A 14104-nucleotide genomic window follows, 5' to 3' on the forward strand; every position below is an offset into this window, starting at 1 on the left:
CCGCCGCCCGCGGCCGCCCCGCGGACCCAACGACCCCAACGGCGCCGCCCGCGGGAGCCGCCCGAGGCCGGGGCACGGCCGGGGCCCGGCCCCAGCACGAGTCCCTGCGCTGCCGCCAGGCCGATTTGCAAGTGAGATGCAGAGAGCTCCGGCGGGGCTCGGGTAGCTTTGAATGTTTAATTACGGCCGGGACAGGGACGGGGGTGTCGGAGGGAGTCGATAGCCACAGCCTCTGAAATGCGCCTCCTCATTGCCGGTGAGGAACCCCTGGAAGGGCAAGAACCTCCATGTTCAGGAAATAAGTGATTCGCTATTACTTTTTTCTTAATGCAGTTATTAACCTTTTCTATAATATAGCAGCTATTTTATTCGAGTTCCTCTCGAAAGCGAGGGATTTGATAGCCTTGTTCTCTGATACACCTTCTAAAGTTATAACGTAAGGATCAGGCATCCCTCTTCCCTCCTGAAATCCTCATCTATCTCAACTCCAGCACTGCCAGTGATAACAACTTTGTGTATTCTTAATTTATGTTTAGCTGCTGGTACTTAGAAAGAAGCTGGAAATACCACTTCTCTCAGATGTCTGTCTTGGCAGTAAACTGGGGACTGTAAATTTTGGTTTGCTTTTGTCTTTATCTCTCTTAAACAGGCTGCATTAAAGACAGATTTTTCTGCTGTGAATAGATCTTGTCAACATGAAATTCCCTGTAATTGTCTGCATCCAGGAGTGCTGTGGAGCAATTTTTACCATATAGAAGGAATTGTTACATGTATCTGGTAGTGCTGAGCAGTGTTTCATTGACAAGAAACCAAAAATGAGTGGAGTAGAAACACCCCATCGCCGAATCTCTAACTCCAAAGAGGACAAAAATGCTGGAGTACTCAATAAAGTCAGTATGAGAGCCGTGGTGACAGGAGGTGGTGGCTATTGTGGATACAAGCTGGGATGTGCTCTCGCCAACATAGGAGCTTCTGTTGTTCTGTGTGACATACACAAGCCTTTGTGGGTGATTCCCACTGGAGTAGTGTGGAGCCAGGTATGATAAATAATATTTTCCCAACAGTTAGTCCATTTTCCTTTCCATAATATCTTACTAGTTTTCACAGAATCCAAATACCTAATTGCCAGTTATTTCAGATTTCAGCAACCTTTTTAACTGTGTGAACATCCCACAGGAATTTTGGTGAGTGGATTTTAGTATATCTGAAATGAGGAAGCCTGCAAAAGCTGTAATGCACAGAGCAGTTCCACTCCAGACTTCTCAGGATCCTGCCTTCAATCTAGGCCTTAGTTTAACCACCTGTAGAATAAACACAGGACTATTGTGAACCTTAATGAATATCTTTAAAGTCCTTTGAGTTCTATGGAAGAAAAGTATAATTATCAGCAAGTAGTGAGGTGTGCCCAGTTTTGAGTCCCAGCATACTTATACAGCAAGTACAGTTCTATACATGGATTATATATATGGATTTCTTCTGTATGAAACCGCTGTATGATAAATGTTCACCTGCAGCTTTGATTTCATGTCCAAATATCTTTCCTTGTGTATTACAGACAGATATCAGGGATTACAGTGCCATACTGGCAGCCTGTGAAGGGGCTGACTGTGTGTTTCACGTAGCTTCATATGGAATGTCAGGAACAGAGCAGGTGAGTCCACATAGTTTTGGTTTTTGCTGCATCACTGCCTGCACTGAGGGTGAGAGACTTCAATGCTGTAACACTGCAAGAGAGTTTTCATCTTTTCATATAGCCCTGGTCTTTTGGTAAACTACTCTGTGCAAACTGGAGTGCCAGCTGCAAGCAGGCTGCTTGCAGAGCTCTCTCTTTAAAGAGAACCTCACTTTTAGAGGTTCCACCAGCACCTCAAACACCAAGGAAGGTGTTTGAGATGGAAATGGCATTGAAAAGTTTGGAAATACTGTGAAGAAAAAAGGAAGGACATGGGAGGCTGGTTCCCTCCAAAATCCTAATTCTTCCCTAAACCTTCACATGGATCACATGGTGTAAGGTCACTAGGAGGAATAAAACCTTAACTAAATTATAAATTATTTCATATATCTGAATTACGACAATAACAATATTTCAAGTCTTTAATTGTATGCCATTGAATAAAAAGCTGTACGGATGCACTTGATGTAGGATTCTGAGTCACGGTTTTATAATTACAAGCACACACACACACACACATCCACACCCCTTTTTTATTTTATTTAATAAGAGGAACTTTAGTAATTACCCTGTCTGGATAAAACAGCTCACTCAAAGTTGTTTGCCACTGAGCAATGCATAATTGGAATTGCTCTGGTTAGAGGCAACTGGTCACTAAAGTGCTACTGAAACACAGATATTTAACATACTGCCACAAGATATATAATAACCGGACATATATTTTTAGAAGCACCACAATTTTCTTTGCTTCAAGCAGACTAGTCTGAAAAAATACAAGAAAAATACAGGTATAGTTTAAAAATAATTATTAGACTTCTTTAAGTCTGAAACAGCAATCTAAATGGCATTTTTATTAATCAAAGCACTAAATTATGTTTATTTGGGGACATTTATAATATTCCCCTATTGAACTGAATATGTATTATTACTAAAAAATTCATATTTTTTTCCTATTCCTAGTTGCATAAAAAAGAGATTGAAACTGTAAACATTAACGGAACAAGATTCATCCTTAATGGTAGGTATTTAACTGTGCTATTGGGTGTTAGTACAGCATATCAAACATCATTCAGATGATGATTTAGAGAAAGCCAGTTTGCCTTTTTGGCACACTCTGTTACCAAGTACTTGACATTGTTGGCAGAAAATGAGGAAACTCGTCATGGGGGGGGGGGGTTATGCTCAATTCAGCCACAAGGTATGATTTGAGAGACAGTGCTGTACTTCAACTACTTCAGCTTTTCAACACCTTGTTTGTCTGATGTTGGAATCTGTATCCATGTAAGGAGTTAACCAATTCCCTGTGTATGTTGCAGCAGTTAAGCTGCTTGCTAACACCTTGTGCATGGGCAGTGGGCAGCCCTTGAAGCAGGACTTCTGTCCTAATTGCCCAGCAGGCTGGAGGAGCTCTCCTGAGGCACAGCACTGGCTCCCAGCTTAGGATGTGCCAGAGAGTAAAGCACTTGCTTCTTCACTGATGTCTCCCCTTTCAATATGCTCTGCATTTCAACTCACCCAGTCACAGAATGGATTTTTTCTTTCAAGATTTGACAGTTTCTTTAAAAAAATGTCACACAAACTTTTTTCCCATATATTTTTCCACTAAAGTAATTGACTTTCTATATTGCTGCAGCCTGCAAACAACAAAACATCCCTCGGCTGGTCTACACCAGCTCTGTGAATGTGGTGTTTGGAGGGCTTCCTATTGAAGACGGGGATGAGGAATCTTTGCCGTATTTCCCAATTGATAAGGTATTTTGTTACATTGTATTTTCAAATTCCTCTGTTTACTTCCATGTTTCTGTAAAAGCCTGGAGTTTTTATGACAGTGTTTTACTTGATGCAAGCATCCAGGCACAAGACAGGCCAGGTGGGATAAGAGTTTGAACAATCTGGTCTAGTGGGGGGTGTCCCTGCCCAAAGAAGAGGGGGTTAGAATGAGATGATAGCTGAAGTCCCCTTCAACCCAAACCATTCTGTGATTCTATGAAAAAAAAAGAAAATTCTTTACACTCTTTGAAGATGCTATTCACAAACTTAGCACATCAGTTTTATGTACATCAAAGTATATATTTTGTTTTTTCCTATTAAGGCCTTGATTTTGGAAAATAAGTCTCACAGTGCTGCATTAATATCGGGGATATTCCATCTGGACATGAGGATTCTGTTTTATGGCTTGGTGCCTCTTTAGCTATTTATTATCTACATGATTTTTCTGGTTTTCCCTTAGAGGATGATACATATTCAAAGTAGAGGTGATCTACAAAAGCAGCCTACTTTTATATAGTTTTATTGCTTTTAATTAAAAAAGGCTTCTGGCTGCTTTGCATACACAGTTGTTTTTTGTGTCCCTCCTCTCTCCATCAAGTACTTCGCAGTCTTCCAAGAAGTAGAGATGGAGATAAAATATGAATATTATTTAAAATGTTATTAAAAATATTTTCTCTGGGACAATGTCACATGGAAGTGAGCAGGATACTTCAGACCGAGTGCAACGACTTCACAATTTGGCTTTTGACTTTTCCATTACCCGAAGAAGAAATCCCGATTACAAAGTAGTGATCGATTACATTCCTGGCATCACTCAAAGCATACATATATTTATTGCTTCTCAAATGTGCTGAAATTAATTAACCAGATTTGCATACACAAAAATGCTTCCTTACCCTAAAATATTCATGTGTTTTACCCCGAACCTAATACCCCACAGCTTCTGTATTTTGAGGTATTTGTTGCCATCAGCTAAGTAAAAACTAATGAATAGAGATGCCTCTCTGTCCCATCATTTCAGGAACAGATACAAATGTATTTGCTTTTCCTCTGTAGCTGGTTGACCATTATTCCAGAACCAAATCAATTGCAGAACAAATGGTACTAGCAGCTAATGGATCTTCACTAGAAGGTACTTTTGTCTGAGCATGAATTCATAGTAGAATTTTCTCCTCCTCTTCTTGTTCCTCCCCAAAATCCTGTGTCCTGTATCAATTCCTAGAGGACAAGACTGCCTAGCAGTTAGGAAATTAAGTTACCAACCCCCTCTAACAAATTAAAATAGTTTCATTTTAAAATTACTTTTAATTTGCTTTAAGTTCCCACAATGTCTGTAAAAGGTTTTATCAAGATAGCAGAAAGTTCAGTATGTGAATGAAAAATTATAATAAGATAGCTATAAATTAAACAAAAATAAGTCTTTAATGTCACTGTCTCATGCAACATAAGTAAAACACAAATGCTGATTAAATTATTACATACCACACACCCCCTCAAGTTATTTATTAAAATCTGAAGTAGCTACCTGAGCCTAAAGCCTGGAATTATTTATTAGTGCTTCCCAAAGTTTTCCATGTTGAGGAAGTCAGTTATACACCTGAATACTTAAACTTACCTGTGAGATACTATAACTGCCAGTGCAAAACAAATTAATGTAAAGTGCAACATGATTCTGTGTGACCAAATGATACTGAGCTAAATTTAGCTGTGGACAACTTACAGAAAAGACTCTTCACTTGATACTTGCAGAGGGCTATAAGAGATAGAAAGTTGATTATGGGAACTCCATCCCAACAAAATTATTTTGTTTAAAATAAGAAAAGGGTTTCTTTCCCCCCTTTATTTCCTTAGCAGCTCTTCATGTCAAAGCCCCTCCTAATTTCAGGACCAATACTCAGTTCTGCATTTGTCAATGAAATAGAACCAGTCAGTGTTCCAAACATCCCATTTTGATCCTGTGCCATAGCAGGACTGAGTATTTTACATGTTTACAAGTACCATTAAGAACAGTTATTAGCCAATGATGAAGCAGACAACTGATGTACATGGGAAGAGTTGATTTTTATGATCCCATTGAAATTGTCAAGAGCTTCTATCTCACTCCAGTGGGAGCTGCACCTGCTGTTGAGGGAGCCTTTGGGCTCTGCCTTGTACTGCTAACAGGTCACTGCTTCCCATCAATAATTTTGTGTGGGATTAGTTGGTTTCATTCCACTATCCAGTATATTTTTGAGCAACCTGCTCACTTCAGCAAACTCATCACCAAAGCAAACACATTCATTTACTGCTCTGGCACAGGGACAAGGGACTGATTATAAAGAGATTTTAAAATATCTGGTATTTTCTAGAATACAACTATGCTTGTAGGACTACTTTGAATCTTACCTTGCTATTTTGCATGCTCTGATTCTCCCATCTTAATATCTAGCTACTAATGCAGCACCTTTTGGTATGTATTGTTTTTTAAGGTAGTGAAATGAATTTAGAGTAAGCTCTGCTGCTGCAGCCTTTGGTTCATACAAGGAAAGATACAATGTAGAGATGTGAAGGTCTCTTAAGAATGATCTTATCCCGTGTTCTAGGAGGTGGAATACTCTATACGTGTGTTCTTCGCCCACCAGGAATCTATGGACCAGAAGAGCAGAGACACTTGCCAAGGCTAGCAGTATGTCATCTGAATTTTTTAATCAGCAAAGTTTTCTTTGATATGCGTAAAAAGCTGAAAGGAGCATCACTTACTTGTATTATAAATTGACTGATCTTATTTGGTAGCAATTCAACAATTCAATCAACTGCTGAGGATATTATAACGTTTTTTAACAAGCATTATATCTGCAAAGATATATGTTAAAAGATTTAAAAAGCCTTTTACTTAAATACAAACACATGAAAATCCAGCTTTATAATTTAATTACTGTAAGATTCAGGCCAATCCATGATATTTCAAATGTCTGTTTACATGCAACTTACACCAAATGGTTTTAAATATTAATGAAAAGAGATACAGCAAAATATCTTATTTCCAGTCTCAACTATTAACAGCTTTCACTGTCCAGTGAAGCAGATTCCAGAGTTGGAAACACCCTCTGGTACAACAGGTTACTGAAGGGCAGCAGCTGAGGTGTTCACATTTTACTCTTTTTCACTTGCTTTTAAACTGCAGGGCCAACAGATGACATTTAGAACATGGTCCCTACAGAATTCTGTGAGCCAGTTATTTTAAAAGAATTAGTGTAATACAAAGTTATACACAGCCTTCAGGAAATAATGGAGTATTATTTCTTTTATTTTTAAAGTAGAGCTAAACCTACATTTAGCTGGACAAGAAAGTACACCTTACCTCATTCTAAAACCCATTTTGTTATGGTTTCATGTTTGTTTATATCTACAGAAGATTATTGAGAGAAGGCTACTTAGCTTCAATTTTGCGGACCCTAGTGTTAAAATGAACTGGATACATGTAGAGAATTTTGTACAAGCTCACATTCTAGCTGCTGAAGCTCTCACCCCTGAAAAGAAGTACATAGCTGTAAGTACACAGTAAAACCACTACAGATCTCACCTGACAGTGGATCCTGCCACTGTATCCTTTGCTATAGTAACCACTGCAGTAATTAGAGTTATTGTCCTTCAGCTTACATTGTTGACTGTGTTTTCAGCTGATAAACGTGCTATGAGCAATGTGGGATGGGACACAGTGTTGGCTGTTGGTGTTGGGTAAGAGATGGAATATTCAGTTCTGTAAGAATATCTCCATCTTTGTATTTTTAAAATGCAATATTTGTAATTTCTGGAAGATGAGAAAAGAATGCTTGCTGTATTGGAAATGAAACTGGAAGTTCAGGCAGGTTCATACTGTTCCCCTGTACAGATTTAATGTTCTGAACTGTGATGGTCAGTTCTTCCCATATCATGTGCCAACAGAGGCACATTTCATTTGGCTTCACTGCTTTCAAAAACAGTTACAACTGTTTTCTTCCTTGTAAATACAGGCTTTTAATCACCTAGAAGCATTGTCCTGAGAGTATATTAGAAAGGGGTTCAAAGTAGATTTAGAAAGGGGTTCAAAGTAGATTAAACTGCTTTTTCTAAAACCCTGAAAGCAAAAGGAAAGCAGGAACGTAGACCCTGGCAACACAGGAATCTTCTGGAGTCCAGTGAGCCTTAACCAGACCCAGGGCAGAACGTGTCCCACCCTCTGGTGGGCACGTGCCAGCAGCACCAGTGAGATCCAGCACTGGCTCCAGTGGTGTCTCTGCACAGTCCATACAGCCACTCTGAACAGGCACATCTCTAATAAACCATTTAATCTAAGGCATGCTAATCATACAAACCCCTGTTCACCAATTCCACTGCACGTAACAGTGCAACTGAGTGAAACACAAGCAGAGAGTTGGTGACTTGCGTGTGCATCCACTCATATTTGACATTGTTGTATTATTTTTAAGCTATTCATAAGGGGTGAGAGAAAGAAAAAGAAGTTCATATATATGCAGTATTATTTTTACTGACTTGTCTCTTCTCTACCTCTTTAACAGAGTGGCCAGGTGTACTTCATTCATGATGGAGAAAAATCCAACCTTTTTGAATGGCTAACTCCACTTGTACGTGCAGTACTGATCTCCAAGTACATTCATTTATTTAACTGTATGCAACTTCAACTTTTGTGTGCATGCTACATTTTGTATGTTTGCTTTGGGTGTGAGAGTTCCACATGGAAATCTCTTAATGTGGGTTTAATTCCTGCTTGAATTTCAGTGTGGTTAGCACTGTGACAAAGCCCAAAATACTACATTAAAGCAACTGTCTTCCCTGATACCAAAGGACCATCTACACCAGCACCCTGTCCTGAACTGTTACTGTCTTCATTTTTGGAGCATGCAGATGGGAATAATGGGCATTTTAGGAAAAAAAATATGTCTTAAATATTCATCTGTTCATTCTTTTCAAAATACCACGTTGTTGTTAATGATGGGCTCAAAACCATAAACACATCATAATGTTAAATTAGGTATCAGCACACCATGGCATTTAGATTAATTATTATATTTTTTTTCCTTCTTTCAATATACAGAAATGACATAGTATTGGTGGGTGACATTTAACTGGCATCTCCTTAAAAATTAAAAATAGTAAATACTAAGAGCCATGATAATTTTGTTCTGTTTTAATAATAAATATTTCTATAAATATCTTCTATATTGACACTTCAAAACTTGTTTGAAGTTTTTGCAGTTTTTCATTGTTTTCTAAATCTTTTTCAGTTTGAAAGATTAGGTTGCAGTAAGCCATGGATACATATTCCTACTTGCTTAGTCTATGCATCAGGTAAAGTAATTTATCAACATTTCTTTTTCCTGTTCTTGCTACTCTCATTCCTAACTGTAATATAATATTGTTTTATTTTATTTGCCCACAATTTTCATGTTCATGTATAAAAATAATATGCTGTGTGCTCACCTAGTGTTCAGCAGTGTAAAATTCACCTCTGTGCACTATGTTGAAACCAGAATGATCTCTTATTCAAGTCCCACTAAACAGAGTTTATGTAGGACCTAACATGTATAACTTTGTGGAGTTAATGATATGAAAAGTAAAATGTAAAACTCCATGACTTTGTGAATTATGCTGGAGTATCTGTTTCACTGCACAGGTAAATGTCTTGCTTTCTCCAGAATCAACCTCCCTGTGCAGATCAAACAGAATTCAACTGAGTTCTCTGTTGCCATATTTTTTATGAAGCCTCACAGCTTTTTCACTAGACCTGTACCCAACCTTTTCCCTTTTCCCACAAGCACAATAATTAAGATGAACTTGTGAGCAAGTAGTCCTGATGGTATTAGTAATGCTGCCCTGAGCTCTCAGGTCTGTGATTGTCCTTCATGAGCATTTACAGTGTGAGGTATGTCACAGTCACAATGGCAAAGCAATTTACTGTTTGTACCTCAAGTCCAAATCTTTTGTTATGCAGCCACATTCATGGAACATCTTCATGCGATTCTGAGACCAGTTGTTGATCTGCCCCCACTGCTGACCAGAAATGAGGTAAAGTCTATGTTTGTAAACTTTCCTTAATTCCCATGGGATCCATACATGTTAATATGAGGGAGACTTTAAGTCAGAAGAAAGTAAAATCCACACAGTGCTACTTCAGCCTCCAGTTTCCAGGGCAAATACATGCGCTGTGTCCCATTTAGGCAATATATTGTGCTTGGTTGCCACGATTTTTGAAAAGAGCTTATGCTTGCAATCTGGGAGAGGCTTCTTCAGCTCCTCTCTTCCAAGGGTCAGTATCTTGTATGACTTGGCTGGGCCTTAAGGCAACTACGAGATGGCTTTGATCTGCCTCTTTGAGTACCTAAGCAAGAGAATATCTGCAGAACATTTTTCGTGGACGTTTACAGATTCTACTTTGCATCTTTTAATGTCTCTTTGTGCTTACAAGAATCCCCTTTTGCGTGGACAATTTTAAAAATAATGTGTCCAATACTCATAGGACATTGATAGAATGTTGTGGGGATTTTTGTATTTTACATTTCCTTTAACTGTGTCTTTGCTACCATTTGCAGTTTGTTCCAGTTGCCTGTTTAGTCATACCTTTGTATGTTGACTCTTTTGCCCTGTAGGTACAGAACATTTCTGTAACTCACACATTTCGAATAGACAAGGCACGAGCTCAGCTGGGGTACCGCCCACTGAAGTACGACTTTGCTGATTCTGTGGACCACTACATAAAAACCAGACAAAAACCCTCGAATTACCAACTCTTCTTCAATGTTTTCCTTACTTTAATTGTTATTTTAATTTTGTTGCTTCTTTCTTTAAAACTTTTTAGCCTTTCAGTTTTGCATTTTTTAAAAGAAAGACGACACTGACCTGCATAAACTGCATGGTCACAATATTGCTACCCAGATCATTCTAACCTCCACAACAGTAATTGGCACAGTGCAACAAACAGGCAGCTACTTTTAAATTTACAAACAAAATCATAACAGATGAGTGGCTGGACCTGAAAAATTAAAATACAGTAAACAAAAATCGCCAAATCACTGAAACACAACCAGAGTCAAGACTGTTGCCTCTATTTCAAACCAAAACAACAAGTTTCCAAATTGATTGCTGAAGTAAATGAGAACCTGCAGAAAGAACAAGAGCTGCAGACAGCCTGCAGTGCTTCACTAGTGAAGAAAAATGGCTGAAATAAGGAGAAAGACTGACCACAGCTTCTGTCATGGCTCACTACCTTGGAGAACAGAGGAACAAGCAAAGGCACAGACAGAACACATTACTGCAAATAACACACACCAAGCCTACAGAGACTTCACATTGTGTGATTTCATGAATTAGCTCTAGCACCACATCTGAGGGAAAATAAAAGTGTACTTGAAACATTGCTGAATTCCGTGCTGTGCCTCTGTGCAATGTCCCAGAACTGCTCCCTGCCCTGCCCCGGTGAAGAGCTGTGTGTACATGCTGGTAGGGTTTTTCACAGGTCAAAACTGGGTGTTTAAGTTAAATTGGAAGTTATTAAGTAAGTTACATTAGTTAAGTGTATTTATGTCACAGTAGAGGAATCTGCCACTATGGGTTACACATATCTTTGTACAGCTTCTTTCACTGCCTGTAGTTAAGGGCAACAACTAACACAGTTCAGTTGCTCTTCAGCTGAACTTAAAGCACAAATCTTTTTTGGCACTAAATTTCTTAAGTACAGCAGTTGTACTCAGCAGATCTCTGCAGTAGCTAAAGTGAACAATGTGCTTTTCACAATACTGTTCAGCTAAAATGGACCTAAAGCACCGTCTAGGAGGCTCCAGCTCCTTCCTAACCACCACTCATGGTGGGAATTTATCAGAGAAATCTCCTTCCCAACTGCATCTTTCCAACCTATAAAATGAAGAGGGAACAACTAAGAGCAAGATGCGAACAGTAGAGAGCTTGGGAGAGGATTAGGGATGAAAGCGTGAGAAATCATGGTCTGGAGGGGAGTAATCATGGATGGATTTGAGAATTCTGAAGAGGGTGCGGACACTGGTACCTCCCCTCAGTCCAGGGCAAGCCGCAAAACCCACGTGCCATGCCCGAGGGTCGGGTTGATGTAACCCAAAAGCAGCCGGGAAAAGCAGAACGCCTGAAAAATTACAGTGTTTCTCGTTTCATTCTTCAATCAAGAGATTCACACAGTGGATAATCCCTTTTCCCTCGTTCATATATCATAACTTTCTAATATTGATTTTAACGTCTGTGGCGACAACCCCCAGCAGCCCCAGCAGTGCCCGCGAATCGCAGTGCCCGGCCCGGGCAGCGCCGCTCGTACCGGGCCTGCCCGGGCCGCCCCCGCCGGCGGCTCCCGCCTTCCCGCTGTGCGAAAAGGAGCCGCCGCGGCGGGGACAAAATAAGCTTGGCAGCGGTGGGATTCGAACCCACGCCATCGAAATGACTGGAGCCTAAATCCAGCGCCTTAGACCACTCGGCCACGCTACCGCCTGACTGCTCAGGCGCCCGCCAGGCCTCTTTGATGGGGCAGCACCGCCATTCTTTCCGTCCATCTGTGCACATTGCCCACCCGTGTCCGCGGCACCTCACCGCCTGCGGCGCCCGCCGCGCCCCGTAAACACCGCTACTGCCGCCGGCCCGGGCCTGACGCTCCCCGTACCCGCGGCTGCGGCGGCGCCGCCGGGCCCGGCCCAACGCAGTCCCCGCCGCGCCCGCCAGGTGGCGCCGCTGCCCCGCGCCCGGCGCCGCCCGCGCACATGGCCCCGCGCTCGGCTGGACCAGCGGCCGCCGGCCGGGCCGGCAGCGGGGCTCCGGCTCCCTCTCCCGGGCTCGGCCGGACCTTGAGCCTCGGCTCCTTCTTCTCCTGGGGCTCCGGCCGTCGGGCTGCGCCTCGGGCACTTTTGTCCGCGGCAGGCCTAGACAGGCACCTCGGCAAGGCGCTGCCGTGCGGTCTGTGCCCCACAGCAGTCGCGGCTGTGGTGGATCAGCTCCAGCTGGTCCTCGGGAGGGCTCTGCCCGGCTGCGCGGATCCGCAACCCCAGCGATGGCCGTGCCGTGGTCACGCCGGGTGGAGGGCAGCCCTTGGCTGGTGCCTTCGCAGCCGCGATAGCAGGTGTGCACACAGCTCCCGGCCTGGAAGAGGGGCCGTCCTGCCCCGGATCAGGCACCCACTGCCTTCCCTGCCTGCTGCAGTCGCCTCCGGCCCACCAGAGCACATGTGCTGCCCAAGAGCTGCCAGCTCGCTGCGAGGCCGGTGGCCTTCCCAGGCAGCTGCTCACTTGGCATGGCACAGTGTCCTCAGCTGAACCATTCCCACCCAGCACGGGAGGGCCCGCCGCCTTTATCTCACTGGCAGCCGATGGTCGGGGCTGCCCGTACACAGATTGTTGTCCTGCCACGTCGCTGCTTCGCTTACCTGCTGCTGAGCTCGGGCACGGTGTGAGCAAGTGTTCACCTCAATGTTCACCTGTTCACCTCAGTGAGAGAGCTGGCTTTGGCAACCACAGCCAGATTCGGTCACTGGTGAGTACGAAGACGAATTCTCATGTTCTGGGAGGCCTGCAGGAGAAATTTGTATAATTACTTTGTGGACAGACCTAAAAATAACAAGACTAAATGCAATGCAATTAAAACAATATGGAGAAATTATGTCGACCATTGCCCTTCTTCCCGTAGAAAGTCATGCATTGGTGCTCCAGGAAGTTTTAGGTATGTGTGTTTACATGCACCTCCCATATGACTGAAGTGAGGTTTATGACCAACCTGATTTAGCTTGTAAGACCAGATTGTCATAGGAGTATGAGGGCACAAATTGATTGATTTAAAGGCAATTTTTAAATCTGCAGATTTAGATGAATGCAGAATAAAATTGCTCTGAAAGTTAATATCATATGGAGCGTCCTTTCCTTTTTCCTTTTGAAAACCACAGTTCCCTAGAACAATGATTTCTAAGGGGAACCTTATTTAAAATGAGCACACTGGAACTTAGCAAGCTATAGTGCTCTTAGAAGAAAAAACAGACAGTGCTGAATATAATGGAAGAATAACGTACTAGACTTGCAAGTCACAGAGTCCCTAGATTGCCATTTCAAATTTAATTTTTAAGATTTTCAAGCAACAAAAAAAGTGAATCAAACTCTTTAAGTGTAAAGGATACAACGCATAATGTATAAATAGAAAACTAAAACTAGAAGATACAGCATGTCTGGGCCAATGCCTGATTTCAACATATCTTTAGTTTCATCACCACTGATTGTTCCTTTAGGAAAATGTTACAGAGAATAGAAGCTCCAGGCTTAAACCTGGGAATAACTACACCTTTGCACCAGGGTAGCAGAGCTGGCTTATTTAAAAGAATGAAAAATGGCTTGAGAAGACATAACCAATGTTCCTGATAGAGCAGAACATTCTCCATGAGGATTTATGGCAGAAGGCAGCCATGGAGTTCTTTTAAGTCCAAAATGATGCCGAGTATTTTGTGTTTAGAGAAGGGCAACAGAGCTGGTGAATGGTCTAGAGGGTAAATCCTGTGAGGAGCAGCCAAGGGAGCTGGGGATGATCAGCCTGGAGAAAAGGAGGCTCTGCAACTCCCTGAAAGGAGGTTGTGGCAACATGGAGACCAGTCTCTCCTCCCAGGTAACAAGACAAAAGGAAATGGCCGCACAC

General features: G+C 42.0%; 2 protein-coding genes and 1 non-coding gene across 11 annotated transcripts in view; 2 read left to right on the top strand and 1 right to left on the bottom strand.

Moving 5' to 3' along the window:
• The first annotated feature begins 2 nt into the window (after window positions 1-2).
• LOC111942593 (putative short-chain dehydrogenase/reductase family 42E member 2) lies at window positions 3-10835 on the top strand. Of its 6 annotated transcripts, none has more exons than XM_086854723.1 (12): window positions 3-162; window positions 650-1037; window positions 1556-1651; window positions 2633-2690; window positions 3306-3424; window positions 4499-4574; window positions 6025-6107; window positions 6834-6971; window positions 7981-8046; window positions 8707-8770; window positions 9414-9487; window positions 10069-10835. In XM_086854723.1, exons 2-12 carry the CDS (start codon window positions 816-818, stop codon window positions 10315-10317), a joined length of 1245 nt encoding a protein of 414 aa, XP_086710849.1. In that variant the 5' UTR covers window positions 3-162; window positions 650-815; the 3' UTR covers window positions 10318-10835. The 6 variants fall into 6 exon arrangements, with proteins under 6 accessions (XP_086710849.1, XP_023801476.2, XP_086710850.1 ...); XM_023945708.2 differs by having other exon boundaries at window positions 6-256; XM_086854724.1 differs by having other exon boundaries at window positions 12-131.
• A 1009-nt stretch (window positions 10836-11844) lies between these two features.
• On the bottom strand, window positions 11845-11926 carry TRNAL-UAG (transfer RNA leucine (anticodon UAG)). The gene has a single exon. It is a non-coding gene; the product is annotated as a tRNA-Leu (tRNA).
• Window positions 11927-12182: 256 nt separating this feature from the next.
• Window positions 12183-14104, top strand: part of EEF2K (eukaryotic elongation factor 2 kinase) — a 29883-nt gene continuing 27961 nt past the window's right edge. The window contains exon 1 of one of the 4 annotated variants that reach the window (XM_023936722.2): window positions 12183-12961. The gene's annotated coding sequence lies outside the window, so the exon portion shown is untranslated. The remainder of the gene's footprint in view (window positions 12962-14104) is intronic. The other 3 variants (XM_086854733.1, XM_086854737.1, XM_086854730.1) reach the window with 3 other exon arrangements.

Source organism: Cyanistes caeruleus, chromosome 17 (genome assembly GCF_971803275.1).
Source record: "Cyanistes caeruleus chromosome 17, bCyaCae1.hap1.1, whole genome shotgun sequence".
Taxonomy (NCBI): domain Eukaryota; kingdom Metazoa; phylum Chordata; class Aves; order Passeriformes; family Paridae; genus Cyanistes; species Cyanistes caeruleus.

Bases quoted from the DNA above. Each gene is read 5' to 3' on its own strand.
- LOC111942593 (XM_086854723.1), top strand. From the start codon at position 816: ATGAGTGGAGTAGAAACACCCCATCGCCGAATCTCTAACTCCAAAGAG. The intron at 6,972-7,980 runs GTAAGTACACAG...CCTCTTTAACAG, and splicing joins CTGAAAAGAAGTACATAGCT to AGTGGCCAGGTGTACTTCAT. The intron at 8,047-8,706 runs GTACGTGCAGTA...AATCTTTTTCAG, and splicing joins TTGAATGGCTAACTCCACTT to TTTGAAAGATTAGGTTGCAG.